General features: G+C 36.9%; 1 protein-coding gene across 1 annotated transcript in view; it reads right to left on the reverse strand.

Moving 5' to 3' along the window:
• The window catches only part of Top1 (DNA topoisomerase I), an 88,881-nt gene that overhangs the window by 17,649 nt on the left and 50,657 nt on the right, over positions 1-20,575 (reverse strand). Inside the window, exons 9-13 of the mRNA XM_087911049.1 lie at positions 11,811-11,926; positions 7,111-7,232; positions 6,233-6,355; positions 1,608-1,795; positions 1,213-1,357 (exon numbers count right to left, since the gene is read on the reverse strand). Of these exons, the coding sequence (XP_087767175.1) occupies positions 1,213-1,357; positions 1,608-1,795; positions 6,233-6,355; positions 7,111-7,232; positions 11,811-11,926 (694 nt within the window). The remainder of the gene's footprint in view (positions 1-1,212; positions 1,358-1,607; positions 1,796-6,232; positions 6,356-7,110; positions 7,233-11,810; positions 11,927-20,575) is intronic.

Genomic DNA, 20,575 nt, shown 5'->3' on the forward strand with positions numbered 1-20,575 from the left:
ACACAACTGAATGAATCCTTACACAATTTGCCCACCAACCTACAAGTGTGTCAAGGAATAAAACTATAGTTAATTTACTTCTATAGCTTTGTAAGCTAATTACATGAGGGAGAATAGCATGATTTTTAACTTTCTTTCTCTACTCTCCTTGATTCTATACTTACTTAGAACTAGAAAAACGTACCCAGGTGGTATTTTTCAATAACAAAGTAGAGACATATGTCAGATCACAGGGTGTAAGCTAGAAAGTAGGCATCTACATAGCCTTTTCCACCTGTAACTCTCAGATATTAACAAACAATCCTTATAAACAAGTGTTTCAAAAGTCTTTAGCTTCAGACTCTTGAATGGAAAACAGTTCTAGATTACATAGAACTAATCCCTTGGCTGTTTTTGCTCTTTTAGTTGTAATTCACATTTCCTCAATGTCTGATGGAGGAAGCTTGTAGAACTCTTCAGAGCATATAACTAGCAAACAAGATAGCAACAGTCCCTTTCAGTAAGTCTAATAATAAAAAATAACACGAGTATGTAAGATAGTATATAGTGGGCTTTCAATACAAGAAATCACATCTGTTCCTAAAGGAACTTACTCACATGAGACCTTAGAAAGCCAATATATAAAACTCTAGGTTTTATAGCTTGTATCTACATTCATAGAAAATTCCTACACTTCTCACATCCTGACTACAAGATAGTAAGCAGTAACTGTGAATGCAAGAGATGCATCTGTGTAATTGCTATGACCATAAATACATTGTGGTTGGAACACAGTAAGATTTCAGAAAATTTTCATAGGTAAAATTACAATAGGATACAAATGGAAACATCTTTGGGAGGTTACCAGGTAATGATAACCATGAAAGCACTTGCTTCCTTTGAGGGAATGAGATGAGGCAGGTTTTGTTTTGCTTGGAAATTTTTTTTTGGGGGGGGGGGGTTTCAAGACTGGGTTTCTCTGTGTAACAGTCCTGGCTGTCCTGAAACTCGCATGGTATACCAGGCTGGCCTTGAACTCACAGAGACCCACCTATCTCTGCCTACCAAGTGTTGGGACTAAAGGCATGTGCCACCACTGCCAGGCAGAAGATTAGTTTTGAACTTGTTAAAGCTTTACACTTGTTAAAGTTTAAACTTGTAAAAGCACACTGCAAGGCAATCAAGAGAAAGAGATTACCAGCTCCAAGAGGTGCAGCCTATAGTTATGCTTACCTTGATGCGTGAACTGGGATTCAGCATGATGTATTTAATAGAACCCTGGATATTCTCTGTCCAGGAGACCAGCCAAGTGACCTTGTTATCATGTCGTACTTCTTTCCATTTATGTCCTGGAGGAGGAGAAGGAACCTTGGCATCTCTGTGAAAATAACCATGTAGAAGGTAAATAAAATGAAAAGTGACAAACCATGTCCCTTTTCATAACCAGAAGTGGAACTATCTGCTAAATATGTATTTCCAACCACTTCCCACCCATCAAAAGTCTGAACAAAAACTTGGAAATCTACACATGGAAACATAAAGCTGTTTTCATAGTCCCAACCACCTAGCTTTGAGGAAAAAAGCTCTGCACCTCAATTCTGCCCCTAAAGATGAACCTTTGTGCTCACTTGCTACAGTTGATAATGATATCCTCAGGCATGATTCTTCTCTTCAGCATGCCCATCTTGGGATGGTTACCCCGGCCACGGAAAAGCCCTGGAGGTTCTATCTTGAAGTTGGCAATCCGTTCTCTATGATTATCCATAACACAAAAGCCATATTCTTTCAATAATTTTTCATTTTCTTCTTTGATTTTCTGAAATAAGAGCAAGGAAGTAATTAAAATGGATTTAAACTGCTAAGACTTACTTAACTTTACCTCTTACGAGAGAAAGACCAAGAAGTAAAGACCAAAATTTGCTCAGAAATAAACTCAAATAAAGGAAAATGTCTACTGGATCTTAAACTTATACATAATAAATTGCCAAAAGACCTACTGAGAATAAATGACTTTACACAGATTCTCACTTGTATCTTTTGTAGTACTGCTGAACCAAATCTAATGTATACTAGATAAGTACTCTATCATTGAGCTAAAGCATCAACCCTTGGTTTTCTATTGTAAAGGGTACAGATCTATGAATGTCACTTATTTTCAATTCAACTTAGTTTTAAAAACGTGGGCTCATGCATCATGTATCTCAGGATATCTTCAAACTCTCTACAACTTAAAATGATCTTAAATTTCTGATTTTCTAGTCTCCACTTCCCAAGGATTGATTGCTATTACAGAAATGTACCAACCACCATGCATGGTTTTATGCAGTTCTGGGAGCAGAGTCAGGGTTTCATGCAAGCCTTCAGGCAAGACCTATAACAAATGAGCTGCTGCAGTCCCAGTTCTACCTAGATATTTTTAAATGTTAACCTTAAAAATTAATACTGTGGGGGTTAGAGAGATGGCATAGAGGTTGAGAGCACTGGCTATTCTTCCAGAAGTACTGAGCTAAATTCCCAGCAACCACATGGTGGCTCACAACCAATCTATGATGAAATCTGGTGCCCTCTTCTGACATGTTGGCAGAATAATGTATACATAGTAAATAACTAAACCTTGTATCCTGTCACTTGTATTGTTTTAATAAAATGCTGACTGGCGAGTAGCCAGGCAGGAAGTACAGACAGGACAATCAGAATTTGAGAATTCTGGGAAGAGGAAAGAATGACTCAGTTTGCAGTCTTAACCCAGACAAAGAGGAAGATGAGAATTACTCACCGATAAAAAGTAGAAAGCCACATGGCTGACACAGACAAGTATTATAGATTAATGTAGGATGTAAGACTTAATAAGAAGCCTGAGCTAATAGGCCAATCAGTTTATGATTGATGTAGACCTCTGTGTGTTTCTTTGGAACTGAAGAGATGCAGGACCAGGCGGGACAGAAACCTCTGTCAAAAAATGGCACCCAAAGTGGGGCAACTATATCCCCATAAAACTTAAGAGAGCTTGGGAAGTAATTCTAGACACAAAAGAATAGAGTTAAGCACGGCTTCTTGGTAGCAGCATTTTCTCAGATGGGCTCTCTTTGATAGAGGCAAGCACGTCTTATTTAAGAGAAACTTCCTTAACTCAGCTTTAGTTGAAAAAACTTTGCAGCCCCATTCAGAGGCCCCACCACAAAACACTTAAATGGTGTTTAAGAATACCCAACAGCATGTTTCTAGGTGGTGTCAGGAACCTTGAAACTTCATAGCATTGTGGCAACATGGCTCTAGTTGGTATCTCTGCCATGAGGCTAGACTCTCAGAAAGTTAAGGAACGGGGTGGATCCAGCCAAAGTCATGGCTTTAATTCTAGCCATATCACTTAGTAAATTAAAGACTCATGTGATCAGAAAAAGAGATATTCAGTAAAGAGATAGATTCAGATGAAAAAAAAGCCCTCTAAATAGTTTAGAGTGTGTTTAAAAATGTGTAGGCTTGGAAGAGAGAAGAAAAAGGATAAAGTCCTGAGAGAGAGAGAGAGAGAGAGAGAGAAAGCTGGGTGTGTTGGCACACACCTTTAATCCCAGCACCTGGGAAGCAGAGGCAGGCAGATCTCTGTGAGTTCAAAGACCGCCTGGTCTACAGAGTTTAGTTCCAGGACAGCCAGATACACACAGAAACCCTGTCACAAAACATCAAAAATTAAAAATAAAAAGAAATAGAATTTAAAATAAAGCCACATAAAGATAGAAAATATACAGAGAGTCTGGATACTGTACATTATTGTGTTGTCTGAATTGTTTGATCGTTGAGAAAGGAGCAACAGTTGCTAAAAGACACATGATTACAAATACCACTGGATTAATACAACATATATATTTTGAAAATGCTTTGACTTCAAAACTTAAGTCAAGAGATATGTTACTTTGGAGAAGAGATTTTGCTTTAGTTTCCACAGGAAATGAGAGGCTCTGGATTCATTCTGGGTTAAGAAAAATCAGGTTTGATCAAGGAAGACTACCCCCACCCGCAAGGATCTCTGATAGGAGCAGATGGCCCATATGATCCAAGATTTCAGAGGTCCTCTGGAGTTTCCTCTGAATACTACATACAGAACAGCATCAAGACTATTGGCTGAGATGATCAAGCCTCAAAGTATTTCATTCAGGACTTAACCATAATCCTAAATTTTCTTAGGTCCCCATAAGATTATCAGCATCCCAGGGCTGGAGAGATGGCTCAGCAGTTAGGAGCATTGCCTGCTCTTCCAAAGGTCCTGAGTTCAATTCCCAGAAACCACATGGTGGCTCCAACCATCTGTAATGAGGTCTGGTGCCCTCTTCTGGCCTGCAGGCATACATGCAGGAATATTGTATATATAATAAATAAATAAATAAATAAATATTAAAAAAATATTATCAGCATCCCCAATCAAGCAGGAAATTGCTTGGAAAACTACATCCACATTACCAAAAAAATGGATTAAGGATATTTATCTTTGTTTAGAGTGTCGGTTACAAGTTGTTACATATAATGGTGGGGGGGGGGAGCTAAACAAAGGAGATTAGATTCAGAGTTCTTGTTTTGGAAAAAAATGGGGGGAGGGGAGTGCTGTGGGGCAATGCTCTTGTATCCTGTCACTTATATTGTTTTAATAAAATGCTGATTGGCCAGCAGCCAGGCAGGAAGTAGAGGTGGGGCAATGAGAACAGGAGAATTCTGGGAAGAGGAAAGACTCAGTTTGCAGTAGTAACTCAGATACAGAGGAAATAAGATGAGAATGCCTCATTGATAAAAAGCAGCAAGCCATATGGCTGCCATAGACAAGAATTATAGGTTAATGTAGGGTGTAAGACTTAAGAAGCCTGAGCTAATAGGCCAACCAGTTTATGATTAATGTAGACCTCTGTGTGTTTCTTTGGGACTGAACAGCTGTGGGACTGGGCGAACAGAAACCTCTGTCAACACTGTCTAGTTATTGTTTTGGCTATTAGACAAGGCCTTGCTTTCCTTAAACTCTTGATCCTCCTGGCTTACCTCTTCCCAGTTCTGAGATTATAAGAGTTCAACATCATGGCCCATAGATGAATGAATTCTATGTAGTGATTCAATAACCAAGCCCTGCTCGACTTACTGGCCACAGGTCCCCCTGCCAAGGGGCCTAAACAAGGAAATGTTTATAAAAGTGTTGTTATTTGAACTAGTATTCCAAGAGCAAAGGTCCAAAGTAATCTTTATATTTAAAAACACTAGGGCTGTAGAGATGGCGCCATGGTTAAGGCAGTTCCTAGCAACCATGCTGGGCAGCTCATAACCTCATGTAACGGCTCTAGGCAATCCGACATCTGGTCTCCAAGTGTAGCCACATACACATGCATGCATTCATATACAACTAAAACCTTAAAATTTCCCTAAGTAAATATTAGACCAAATTTCAGTGACTTGGAAAACAACAGATAAAACGAACCCAGGAGGATCAAAAGTTTAAGGAAAGCTATTTGCCCAGTCCCACATTAGCTCAGGCTTCTTAAGTCTTACATCCCACTGGGAAATGGGATTATAGGCACGTACCAACACAGAAAGATAGTTGACAGTTAGAACAACTCAATAATCTAAAAGAATGGACCAAAATAATATTAAGTTACTTTAATTACAAGTCCTTTAAAATGTCAAGACTACAGCACCATAAAGTACAGAAATCTCTTTGAAATCCTTAACTTCTGGATGCTGGTTAGGCATAAAACCTACCTTAAGATTTCTCTAAATTAGGGCTTGGCAACTTTTTCTAAATAGGAAATATTTTAAGATCAAAGGCTATATTGTTTGTTCCAACTACTTAGAATATGAAAATAGCTGCATCTGTTTATGAAAACAGGTGGCTCGCAGAGAACACACACATTAGATACTAGAAGACCTTTCACAGTGAGTATAACCAACACTGGGGAATGGAGATGGATGATAGTGGACAGATACCAAAGGAAACAATGGGTAGGTACATGGTCAGTATTATTTCATGTGTCTTAAACCTGAGTACCTGTAGCTGCTGAGGAACATGGCTCCTCAGGCTTAAATGCTACAGCAGTTAAGTTATTGATTGTTACTGAAGTACTCACAAAGCTCATTCTAAATTAAAAAATCATAGACTTAGTAGTGAATCTTTAACACAAAAATATAACATTAACGAAATCAATGTTGTGTCACAAGAATCAATAAAATTAGACCAATAATTACTATTCAGAATTTTCTAGTTTAATAAATTCTATCATACCAATTTTTCTTCCTTGCTCATCTGCTTCCGAGCCTCCGACTGGGCTTTGAAATACTGGCTCATCTGTGTGAAGTCGCATTTGCTTAGGTTGGTAATCGTATTTTTCTCGTCATTAGTCATTTCCTAGTTAAATGAAAAGAATATAAATATATTGATAAGTTCTCCTATTTCTAGGTGTCTAGAAAGGTAGCCAATCTCAGTAAGGTGTTTTTTTCTTGGGAGGGGCGGCTGGAGAGTTGTTCTGTTATAAACTATATTCTTTTAATATAAAAATATTTTTAAGTGACTTATCATGGAGAAAAACTACTCATTTTTCAGGGGGATTCTTGACAAAAATACAAACTCATGAACATCAACCTTAGAAACACAATCAATTACTTTAGGAATGAGAGAAACACTTTGTCTTATTTTCCTGTATAACTACTACCCCTGTTCCTATTAAATCTGGCTTTAGAGAGCCTTAGTTGGTAAATTTTAACTCAGTTTGTTTATACTATCCAAGTGGAGAACAATGCAATTTTTACCTAGGCTAACAGTATAGGTAGAGCCAATATGAATCAAAATGAAATATGAGGTCAGATTACTTCTGCGCAAAGACAGCACAGGACATTCCCTGCAAAAACAAACTTTCTTTTGTTCAGCTAGAATCGGGATTTTCTGTTGAACCTATCTGATCAATTCTCCTTCCTGTGTCATATGAAAGCTGAGAGAAAAAACATTTAGACATACATCTTTTACTATAATAAAATTCAAAATAGGGTTGATTAAACTAGTTTGCTTTTTTAAAAAACAAGCTATTAAAATATTAATGCATGGGCTATACCTCCCAGTCAGCACTTTTGTGAACTATTAAGATATGAACACATGGGCCATAATACCTTTCTCCAGTCTTTAAAGAAATTTTTTCTGAATATTTCCTTAGTAGTATATTCATGGTCAAGCATTTTTGCAAAGAATGTAGCTACTTCTTCTGCTTTGGGACTCAGCTTCATAACTTTACCTAAAGGAAGAAAATGGTTCAAATCAGTGAGGAACATCATTCATATTCTATGTGTACTGAATACTGGAGACATCTTTACTGATGGCTTACCTCTCCAAAGTGTACAAAGGTCTGCTGATACATAATTATAACAACAACAGAGCAACATAACTGTTATATATCTACTTATAAAATTTCTCCTTCTCTTTAGTAGATATTTACCTGGGTCTTTTTTGGAGACTATGCCAGTTAATTGTTCCCAGGTGCCTGCTCAGGACAGGGATGACCTGGGGAAGGCCCAGCCACTCTTCCTTTTCCTTTCAGCAAGCAGGGTCCTTTACACCTCTTCAATGGTTTTTAAAAATCAAATCCTCAGAAGGACTCCTGCCACTGCTAAGCTAAGCAGCCTCTGTTCAAGAAGGGGAGGAAAGGATAGGGGCAGGGAGTGGAAGAAAGGAATTGTGGGGGAAAGAAATAGGCATCTTTCTTCTTCAAAGTTACGTGGGTGGAATATGAATAAAAATATATATTCATAGCAGGCAAGCCTAGATTTCCCACATTTAAAAAAAAAAAGCCTAAATAAGACCTTTCCTCTAGAACCTTTGCTACATAAAGTATGGTTCACAGACCAAAAGCATCAGACACAAGTTTCTTATAAATAACAAGTTTGAGGCCTCAATCCTAGACCTAGAATCAAAAACTGTATTGTGTGTGTGTGTGTGTGTGTGTGTGCGCGCGCACGCGCATGCATGCCTCTGTGTGTGTGTGTGTGTCCATGTAGGGGTCAGAACCTTGCCTTCCATCTTGTTTTTGAAATAAGGTCTCTCTGGTTCACTGCTACATTATCCAGGTTAACTGGCATAAAAGCTCATGCCATTTCTCCATAGGGACATGATGGAATTACAGACAAGCATGCTACTTCATCCAACTTTGATGTGGGTTCTAAGAAAACAACCTTAGGTCATCAGGCTTGAACAGCAAGTACTTTTCCCACTGAGTCATCCTCCCAGCCAGAAATGGCACTTTTGCAACACTAGTGTACACATAGAGTGAAATACATTGCAACCGAAATACTGGGAACAGCACCAGGAACTCACCTCTTTTAGAAAATCCCAAACAATCCACAGCACAAGGTATGGCTGGGTCTGGACAGCATATAAGTATATGTAAAAACTGCTCTTAAAAAAACCCCTGTGTTCATAAGGAAAGCCACTAAACTAATAAGGAAATTCTGGAGGAGGCATAGGTTTTGTGTATCTTAGATCATAACCATCAGTGAAAGGAAAGTATAAGTTTAACCTATCAAATTTTCAAAGAGATTTAAAAACAAAACAAAACTTTAAAATACTATAAAGAAGTACAATAACATTTGGCTGCATTCTAAATGAGATTAAATATAATCCCACGGATTTACAATTATGTAAGTACTAATAATTCCAAAGTATTCACATTCATTACAGAAATCTAAGTTAACCAGAAGCCTACTCCTTGTACAGTTCAGAAGACATCTTATCTTATAATGGCTGGAAGTGCTCTTCCTGGCTGTAGGAACACCGGGAATACAGGACAAAACTGAAACTTGTGTTGTAGCGGAGGATCAGCTTAGAAGATGTAATTTAAAAGGCCAATAGGTGGTGTAGTTCCTCCTCGGTCCTTCAAGCTTCTGTTTTGAAAAAAGACTTTGAGGAAGAGGTTTCTGCTCCTCCCCCACCCCACCCTCAGGTCTGAATTAGAGTTGCTACCAAAACTGCAACATGTTTCAAATATAAATAAAAAAATAATGAGGCCAAGGTGGCACTGGCCTATAACTGTGGCATTCAGAAGGCTGAGATGGGAGGATTGTGTGTTTGAAGCTAGCCTAGGCTATAGAACCACTGTCTCAAAACAAAAATAGATAGGAACAAATTTAAATGAATTGAGTTCCCTAGTATGTTTCACATAATCTAAATATTCAAAAATGTTTTTATTTTGGGGGTGAGGGTATCTTTGGAACTATTTCACTGGGTTTCTCCCAATAAAGCCACTACTATGACTCGTTTCTGTTTTAAACGGGCTATGGAAAGATTAAACAAGAGCTCCTACAGTAGAGCAGTGGGTGGAGAGTTGTATAGGTTTCCAGCAATAGTACTCTGTGAATGAGGCTGAGCGTCTGGAAACGGAAACTGCTGAGTCAGCTGACAGTAAAGGTCCAGAGCAGAGGCTGCCATTCTGTGCTTCAGCAACCAGGTCCTGTCTACCAGTACTTACTTATCAGCTTGGATTAACAAGTCAGTTAGGAGTTTTACAACCACAGGGAAGAAATCCCAGGAGAACCAACAGAGAAAACACCAGTGTTCCTAAAGTGAAGGGCAAGGAAAATGGAGGAATAAACCATAGCCAACAATGAGCTTTTCCAGGCCTTAGCTTCCTATACTGAAAAGTAAGAGAAACCCCAAGAGAAAAGGATCTAGTATCTATCCTTTATCACCTTAACTTTTCCAGCTCAGTTTTCTAAAGCTAATAAGCCCAGACAGGTTACAAAATACCAGCAATTAACTTTTCCAAGGCCTTAGATTTTTATGTCCTCATCAAGAAGTTTAACTTCAAGTATTTTCATAAGAATCTCCAGGAATCACCCAGTATGTAGGCTATCTTGTACTTTTTGATCAAACTGTTTTGCAGTCAGACCATGAAATATTTTATGCTGTCAATTTCTTAAATAATTTGAATAGTAGTTTTTATCTATTGATAGGATTTGGGTGTCTAATATAAGCATATTCATTTTCCTGATGTACAGAATGAGCCCTATGGTCAAAACTAGATGAACATCCCTTATCGGAAACATCTGAAACCAAAAGTATTTGGGCTTTCGCTTCTCCCTCACTGCCATCCAGATTTTGTGGTGTTTGTATATGGGTATATGTGTGTGTAAAGAAATGAAGTATCAGGCTGGACATGATGATGCACATCTTAATTCCAGCACTCAGGAGGTAGAGACAGGTGGACCTCTGAGCTCGAGGACAGCCAAGGCTATGTAGTGAGACCCTGCCTCAAAAAAAAAAAAAAAATAGATAAATAAATAAATAGAGAAAAAAAGAAAAAGAAAAAGAGAGAGAGAGAAAGAAATGAGTTATGTTGACGATGAGACCCAGGTTTATAACAATTTGTTTCATACATTGTTTTAAATCCTAAAGTAATGTCACATAATATCTTTAATGATACAGAGCACACAAGTTTCACTTTTTTGTAAGTTGCATGTATTTATTTAATGTGTGTGTGTATGTGCAATGTGCTGATCACTGACAACATGCAGGAATTGCTTGCTTCTTTCACCATGTGGACACTAGGGACTAAACTGAAGTCATCAAGCTTCACGGCAAATGTCCTTATGGAGCCATCTTGGTGATCCTAAACGGTTCATTTTGTAGTGTTATGTTGTAATTTAAATTTAAAAAAATTTTTCTGATATCCAGATTTCAAATGTTGGATGCTAATAAGCCTATTCCATCCTAAACCCACAGGCACCCACAGTCCTGAAGCAGTGCTGATGAACAAAGACATTGCAAATAACTGAGGGTTTGCCACAGGCACTTCTTAGTAGCTATCCTGTCCAGTGTTTCTCCATATTGGTAAACAGACTATTTGGTTGTTCAGAAGCACCCAGTCCTACCACCTCATTTACTAAAGAGCTACTTAATGAATCTTAAGCATACGTAGGGTTTGACGAACAAGACTCTGGCATTCCTGGACAGAACTCTTGGAATGAAGAGGTGAGTTGGATATCATCAACTATCAGCACACTGTCAGTAAAAGGTTTGTGAAAGACTACTCTCAAATCTCTTATCTCAAGGACAAAAACACAGATGATAGAACTCTCAGCAAATATGGGAAGTTCCAAGAAAACCAAATAGATCAGGTAAGGTGGCACATGCCTAGGAGTAGAGGCAGGTCAAAGAACTAAATTCGAGGCCAGCTGATCTACTTTAGCAAGTTCAAGGCCAGGTAGAGCTATGTAGTTAGAAAACGTCACAAAATAAAACAAACACATAAATACATAAAAATAAGTAAATAAACAAAAATAAGAGACCTAGGCAGAACATTTCTTTAAAATTCACCTATTGAAGACAGTGTTACATTACATAAAGTGAGTAATATAGTTTATGATTTCTACCTACAGGCTGAATGAAGGCAGCTAAATCCTTTGTCAAATACTATTTCTAATGATAAGCAATTTGCTGGTATATTATCACTAAAATAAAATGCTAGTATTTGAGTAAGGCTTTTCTAACAAATCCTCAGAACAGAACAGCTTTACGGCTTCCTAGAAACTGAGTTCCGATAAAAACCTTCCATGAGCTGACAATAGGATGGCTATGAGCCCCAAGATAAACCTTATTAGGATTACAGATAAGATACCAATAGCCCCTTTACTTACGGTATTTTTTTAAGCAGCAAATGGGCCCTTATGAATTAAGCACCCAAGGTTCCTTTTCCCAAACCACACAAGATCAATAAAGTGAAGCAACTATACAGGACTGTCCAGCAGAGGCGGCGCCTTCACTTTCTATCCCAACAGAAGCAAACTCTTAGTCAAAATTCAAATGACCTGAAATAACTCACCATCATAGTAAAACTTGACACCCTCTGGGAGAGGCTCATATGGTGGAGCAAAGACAGGCCCTTTATGTTCTAAAAATTTCCACTTGATGCCTTCAGGATAGCGTTCTTCCTCCCACCTTTCAAAGACAAGGCTCAAAATTATTAAGTGATCCCTTTATATAATAAAAAGATTCTCACCTATCAAATGCCAAAATAATTAATCAACTGATGGTACTCATTCAAAGGCTGGATAAGAATAACCTGCTTCTTACTGAAAAGGCAGCAATTTCAAGCTTGATGAAAGAATGTGGTAGCATTTCATTTAACAGTTTCAGTACAAAGATAGTAGGTATAAAGACTATCATTCAAAGAGCCCAGCAATAACTAGTGAATATGAAAATGGGGATATCTGTTCTACCATGGCATTCTAACAACATGCCACAGTAGTATACGCAAAGGAGGCATTACTACACTGATGAAATGCAGGTGAAAGTTTAGAGAAAATTACAAAATACAATCAGGCAGGATTGTCACACGCCTATAGTCCCATCACTCAGAAGGCAGATGCAAGCAGAACTCTTGAGTTCTAGGACAGACTGGTCTACATATCTAGTTCTAGGGCAGCCAAGGCTATATAGGAAGACCTTGTCTTAAGAAAACAAAATAATCAAACAAAAAAGTTCAAATGTAACAAATGGATTGAAATAGTTTAACTGAGGCACACTGAGTTTAAGGAACTTAAATACATCCAGCTAGCTAACAAACACTTGCAAAATTCTAAGTAAACTGTAGGTTAAATAATTTTCTGAAACGCTTTTATTAAAAAAAAAAATCAAAACCAGGCAGTGAAGTGGAAATTTTTATAAACAAACAAACAAACAAAGAAATTTAAAAAAAAAAAAACCAGGCAGTGGTGGCACATGCCTTTAATCCCAGCACTTGGGAGGCAGAGGCAGGCGGATCTATGTGAGTTCGAGGCCAGCTGGTCTACAGAGCAAATAAATTCCAGGACTGGCTCCACAGCTACAGAAAAACCCTGTATAACCTAAAACATATATTTAACCTAAAAACCTAAATAAATATATAAAATCAAGAAAATCAAGCATACAGAAAAACAATGGATAAAATAACTGGATATATACAAAGAACTAGTAAAATATATTAATTTCTATTTTGACTGATAAAGTTAGTTGTGGGTAAATATATAATACTTTAGCTATTATCCTTATAAAAGTGATCTTCTAATACATAGTTACAACATATATCATCAGATCTAACAAAGTCAATAGTTTTCTAGTTTCATTCTTGTATTTAGTATGATTATAAATTCATCAATGAGATCCAATGTATTTTACAGGTCAAAATCTACTGGAAGATCATGCACTGCATTTGGCAGATGTTTCTAATACCTCCTTTACACAGATACATCTTACCATCCTCACAGTTTGAAAAGAAATCAGCTAGATAGAATGCATCTGACATACAGATTGCTTTAAAACTCAGATTTCATCTTTACTGCTACCTCTAAACAAGAAGAATTTCAAGGATGCCTATTCTGGTTTGAGGGCTTTGTTTTTGTTTCCTGAGACAAGGTTTCTCTGTGTAGCCCTAGCTATCCTAGAACCTGCTCTATAGACCAGGATGGCCTCAAGCTCAGAGATCTGCCTGTCTCTACCTCTCAGGAGCTGGGATTAAAGGCATGTGCTGTGTGCCACCACTACCTGGTTTGTTCTGCTACTATTTAATTCCAAGCCCAACATTTTAAACAAAGATCAGAAAGAGAATAAGAAACATGAATCCCATGAAGTTGTAATACTGTTATATAAAACTGTAATCAACATATATTGTCAAGTAATTTTCAAGACTTATGACCATCCAATGGTTAGATGATAGATTCTAAACACTGGAATTTGCAAAGAGGACAAAATAACAAAAGTTAACACAAAATGAACTAAGAAATTAAAATTCTAAATATAAGAGCTAAAATGCACTTGGACATCTGGGAGAAAATAAAGGGAAACAGCTTCACAACATTGGGTTTAGCAGTGATTTCTTGGATATAATACCAAAAGTAACAACTATAAAAACATACATAAGTTGGGCGACATCAAAAGTAAAAATACCTGTGGATCAAATGGCATGTTCAAGAAAGTAAAAGGCAACCCATAATAAAAGAAAATATCTGAAAGCTGGAAATGCAATAAAGGGTTAATAAGAATACACAAAGAACTCCTTGTTGGGTCTAATGGCATGAATCTACAGTCCCAGTAACTTGAAAGGCTGAGGGAAAATGAAAATTTGAGCCAGGAATCCAAGGCCAGCTGGGGCAACCACAAGGGAAGCTAATTCTTCTCTCTCCCCCACAATCAAATTTGCTTTTATTTACTTTGTGTCTTTGAATATTTTGCTTACATGCATGTATGTGCACCATGTGTGCCTGTTGGATTTCCTGAAAATGGGGTTACAGAAATCATTATGTGAGTGCTAGGAATCAAACCCGGGTACTTTGAAACAGTAACAAGCGCTCTTAACCACTGAGTGTTCTCTCCAGTCTAGGAGGCCAATTCTTAAACAAACAAACAAACAAACGCTGGGTAGTAGTAATAGAAATGCCTCCAGAGTATACAAAGATTCTAACTTCTATTTCTGTCCCACCAACATTTTTTGGTTCCCATCTTAATATGTCTCATTGCAGCTTTGTAATAGTGTAAAGTAGTTTCTCATTACAACTTTGATTTATGTTAAGATGACAAATTTTATGTGCGTTTTAAATATACATTCACATTACAAGTAAGTAAGGATGGAGCTAGAAAACATCATTTTGAGTAAGGCAACCCAGACCCAGAAAGACAATTATCATATGTATTCACTCATAAATGGTTTCTAAATATAAAGCAAAGAAAATGAGCCCACAAATCACAATCTCAGAGAACCTAGACAACAATGAGGACCCTAAGAAAGACATACATGGATCTAATCTATATGGGAAGTAGAAAAAGACAAAAAAGATTTCCTGAGTAAATTGGGAGCATGGGGATCATGGGTGTGGGTTGAAGGGGAGAGGAGAGAAAGAAAGGGGAGCAGAGAAAAATGTCTAACTCAATAAAATCAATAAAAAAAATTGTATGAAACAAACCAAGTATTTAAATATTTTTTTAAAGTAAAGATTCTTATAAAGCCTAAGATCTGAAAGGAACAATAAAGTCCTCCTATAACCAACTTTACAGACAAGAACTCTACTAGCTGATGACAATAGCCTGGATGCAGGAAAATATCTAATCCCCAAACCAACTACTCTCCAATTCAGAGAAAAAGTCTGCAAGCATGTGAAAGCTTCTTAAAGTGGCTTAAATCTGTTGTTAACAGTCACAGTGTAATTGTGGAGGGGTTCAGAACACCATGTTTCCCTTATACTCCTGTCACCAACTCTATTGTTTCAAAATTAAGACTCCAAATCATTTCTTACAATTCCTCCAAACTCAATATAGTTTTCCTTCTGGACCTATGACAAGCTTCTTATCATTTAAGCTTAATTAAGTGATTCAATGAAAGCCAGGTGGAGGTGGTGCACACCTTTAATCCTAGCACTATAAAGGCAGAGGCAGATGGGTCTGTGAGTTTGAGGCCACCTGATCTACAGAGCCAATTTTAGGACAACCAGAACTGTTACACAGAGAAACCGTGTTTTCAAAACAAAAGGGGGGGGGGTGTGGAGTGACAGAGAAAGATTCAATGATTCCCTGAAGAAAAAACTTCAGTTTAGCCAGAAAAATGGAACATATCCTCTAATATATTAGCATTATTGGAGTGACATACATTAGTGTTCAAATAAAATTACTTTGTTTGCCTTTAAACAACACCCCACACACATTCCACCAACTAAGAAATGTATGCATTCAAAATGTCTCCTTGATTGCGGGTTGGCTTCAAGTAGCAATTTTATTAAAAGAAAAAAAATTTGCTTGGAAAGGAAAAAAGTGCAGCAGTGCAAAAAGGAATATAAAATAGAAAAGTAGGCCCACATGCTTTCAAGTCAAGGTCTCCAGATGTGAACAAGTATCTCACAAAAAAATTTATGATCTATAAAAATTCAGAGATTAAAACCCAACACTATAGATTTCTAGAAGCTATCTACTAGAATGAAGGGAAGATTAGGTGTGAAAAGAATATCAACAATCCATATTTATTAAGTTATTTTTTCTTTTTTATTTAATCATTATCACTGACATGACCCACGAGTCCAGGGCTTTTAATACTAATTCCTTTACATTATATTCCTAACTTCTTTTAGCACTTTCCTTGAAACACCATTTAAATTCCAACCTAGTGATGAACTGGCCAGTTTCAAGTCTTTTGGGAAAGAATCAGTTGTTTAGAATTAATTTGGCTCTTGTTTTGGTTTTGTCTTTAAAGATGGTCAGTTGATTTGACAAGAATTTTTTTTAACACTACAGATTTATGCATGCTTTTCTTTTTCTTTAAAGCTTTACTTTGTTTTATGTATGTGAGTGCTTGCATGTATATATATTACATAAAATATACAGGGAGTGCACAGAAGAGAGCAGTTACAGAGGGTAATGAGCTACCCTGTAGAAAGCTAATTGGGTCCTTTGCAAGAGAAGCAGGTGTTCGGGAACACTGAGCCATCTCTTTAGATAGGCCTTTGCAAAGTTTTCTTAAATCTGAGTAACTTGGTTCTACGATGTCAGTCCAGAGACAAAAGTGTACTTAACCCAACACAGAGCAGAACCCTATGCAGTTCTATAATAGGAAACAGGGAAACATGAGTTAAATACATTGCATGAATGTATCAAAACAAACTGTCATCACTTCTAATATTGTCATTATGAGGAAAAATTATCAAAGTCACAGGAACCTGAGCTATTTTCCCATTCCCATAATTGTGAAACAGGGGAAGATAATCAGAGTAAGTTCATTTTTGTGGTTAGACCTTGGAGAAAGTCTGCTTCTGCAGTGCTGGTAAAATATATTAATTGTTTCACTGAGACAGTAAAGGAAATCATAACAATGGGAATATCTTCCAGTTAAGTTCTCCAACTAGACCAGTTAGAAGTCATTGAGGACTTCAGCATGCAAAAAGACACTGTTCATCCCTATTCTTCATTTCTAGCAGTTTACACTAGACAGTGTTAAAGACAAACACACACAAATTGAACAATGAGATTTGTTCAATCTCATTGCATGCATAATCTACAGCAAAAAACTGTCCATTTCCAAACCAACTATCTTAAAAGGCTAGCTAGTTCCCCTCTGAACCAAAAAAAAAAAAAAACAACAACAACAACAAGTTTTGATCTCTTAGAATTAATGTATGGTCAGAAGGGGAAGACTTGATTACTTCCCCTTAAGTTTAAGATTATCTTAAACTTAATCTTAAACTTAAGATTAAGTTTGTTGTAGTAGAGCCAACTACAACAAACCTGGCTCTACAATCCTGTTGCTCTCAGATGTAGCATAGACTCCTAACTAGAACCTCAAGTCTGCATTTGAGGATATAGCCTTCTAAGCTGACAGTTGTTGCACAGATGAGCAGGAAAATGAAAGATGCTATAACTGGCCCTTTAAGATACAAAAAATTTTGTCTGGAGTAAACCCTATGGATAAACTCTAGAGTACCCAGGATAAAACTAGTTTACAGAGTTTCATTATTCATCTGTCTGTTCTTCCAGATTATAATTTAACTATTGGTATGACTGGCCCTGCTGAAGTTATTCCGTCTGTTTACCTGTCTTCAGCTCTTAATCTGCCTGTTTTGACATGCTACTGCAATTAGACTAACTGGCCTTGAGAATTATAATAGCATCAGTTTCAGGCTCTTGCCCAGTTCCATCAACAAATTTTGAATAGAAGGAACCTGTACCATACCATACCAGAACTTAATATTCACAACAGGGAGGACCAAGCTGCACACACCTTGACCAACAACTTTAAGTAGAAAATAACCCTGCTTATTATCAACACCTGAATCATCTGTTTAATCTAACATACGTGTATCAGGTTGAAAGCAGAGTGCATTGCTTTTTATTCTGTGATAACTAAGAACTAAATATGATTGACCAGGACTAAGAAATTTTAAGTTCACCTTGAGACATAAAGCAACAATAGAACTTCCCCACTGAACTTAATTTGCAGCTAACTCAAATAGGTTCACAGGATCTGTTTGCCAAGTAGGAGAATGGTTTTCCTGCTTCACATCACCAACGAAAAATCTGACTTGAATGGAAACTCTATAGTGAATCCCCGAGTATGATGTTAATGGAAATTATCATTCATTCAAGTGATTTGTAGGTTCCCTAAGGACAAGACAGACATTGCTCCTGGTGACTTTTACAATATGATTATCAAGGAAGAAATACCAACTACTATAAATAAACTTTATAGGCAAAGATTAAGCTCTGTACCTGGCCTTATCCCTGGATGTTGTTTTTTATTGCCTATTCTATCTCATTCTAACAACTTCCTGATATTTTTTGGAACCATCTCTTCCAGTTTTCAGTGGTTTAGACACTTGTTGAATCTTGTGCTGGACCTGTTACTCCAACCTCATTAATCAGTAAAGTCCTTCTTGACTCTAGTGATTGGTTCAGGAATGGATACATGATTCAAGTTTGTCCAATGATAATCAGCCCTAGGCGGTTTACTCAGTTGTGAAGAAGTTCTCTTTACTTAGAAGCTTTAGTTTTGTGGGAGAAAAACTAAAACCAATAGGGCCTACTATGTTGAAAGAGCCAGACAGAAAATGAAGCCAGTGCAGAGGGAAAGAAAGCCAAAAGAGCGAAAGACTTGAGTTCCAATGACAACATTTATGCCCCCTGGATCCAACTGTGCCTGAAGCTAGTGGTATATCCCCTGGACTTTGCACAGTTATGTGAACCAATAAATACACCCCTTGTTTAAAAAAAAAAAAAAAGAATTAATGTATGGCACTTGATAAGGACTTCAATCACTAAAAGTTAAAACTGGGACAAGTAAAGCCTACAAATGGCCCTAATCATATACACAAAGGGTAAGATTCTATCTACATTGGGATGGGGAAAAGAAGCATTTTTTTTCCTGACTGGATCACCTGAAAATTTTCATCAAAAATATAAATTAAACATTACTAGTATAATAGTTAAGTAAATAAACATAACAATATACAGCTATTTCAAAATTCTCAAAAGTAGAAAATAAAAATTAACTACACCCACAAAAACACAGGCAGTAGATAATTTTATGCCAGCAAAACTCAAAGAAGGGAAACTCTCTCTCTTTCCCCCCATTACCAATAAAATAACAGGAATTAACAATATTAATAATATTGGTCATTAATATTCCTCAATATCAATGAACTCAATTTGCCAATAAAAAAGACACAGGCCAATCAATGAATACAAAAACAGGATCCATCATTCTACTATGTGCAAGAAACACACCTCAACATTAAATACAGGTATTACCTCAGAGTAAAGGATTGGGAAAAAGATTTTCCAATCAAATATACCTAAGAAGCAAGCTGGTGCAGCTATCCTAACATCTTAAAAAAAAAAGAGAGACTTCTAACCAAAATTAATCAAAAGAGATGAAGAAGGTCATTTCATATATTCAAAGGAAATATCCAACAAGATGATGTCTCAATTTTGAATATCTATGTCTTAAATCTTAAGGGCACCCACATTTGTAAAAGAAACACTGCTAAAACTTAAATCACACATAGAACCCCATGCAATTAACAATGGGAGATTTTTAACACCCCACTCTCACCAATGGACAGATCATCTGAACAGAAACAAAACAGAGAAACAATGGAACTAACAATGTTATCACTCAAATGGACCTAACATATATCTACAGAACATTTCATCCAAACACACACACATACACAGAACCATCTTCTCAGCACCAAATGGAACCTTCTCCAAAACTGACCAGAAAGCAAGTCTCAACAGATACAAAAAAATTCAAATAATCTCCTTACCAGATCACCATGGATTAAAACTGGATTTCAACAACAACAGAAAGCCTGCAGACTTGTGGAAACTGAATAACATTTTACTGAGTTACCACTGGGACAAGAAAGAAATAAAGCTAAAGACTTCCTAGACTTCAATGAAAATGAATGCACAACATATCCAAACGTATAGGACACAATGAAAGGGGTGCTTAGAGAGAAAAGTTCATAGCACTAAGTACCTTAATGAAGAATTTGGAGAGATCTCATAAAAGCGACTTAGCAGCACACCTGAAAGCTCTAGAACAGAAAAGAAGCAGACACACCTAAGAGGAGCAGACAACAGGAAAGAAACTGAGGAATGAAATCAATAAAACAGAAACTCTATAATACAAAGTTAATACGAAGAACTGTCTATAATACAAAGAATCAATGAAACAAAGTATTGGTTCTTCGAGAAATTTCAACAAAATAAACCCATATCCAAATTAACTAAAAGGAAGAGAGATATCCAAATCAACAAACCTAGAAATGAAGAGAGACATAACAACAGACTCAAAGAAATCCAGAGAATCATTAGGTCATGAAAAACTGTACTCCACAAAATTAGAAAATGTAAAAGAAACAGACAATTTTCTTCATTGATACCACTTGACAAAATTAAGTCAAGATCAGATAAGCAATTTAAATAGACCTAAGAAAATAGAAGAAGTCATTATAAGTCCCCCAATCAAAAACAAACACAAAACAAAACAAAACAAAACAAAAAAACCCTCAGGGTCAGATGGTTTTAGTGCAGAATTCTACCAGATTTTCAAAGAAGAAGTAATACCAA

This window comes from Myodes glareolus, chromosome 10, assembly GCF_982192425.1.
Source record: "Myodes glareolus chromosome 10, mMyoGla1.1, whole genome shotgun sequence".
NCBI lineage: Eukaryota > Metazoa > Chordata > Mammalia > Rodentia > Cricetidae > Myodes > Myodes glareolus.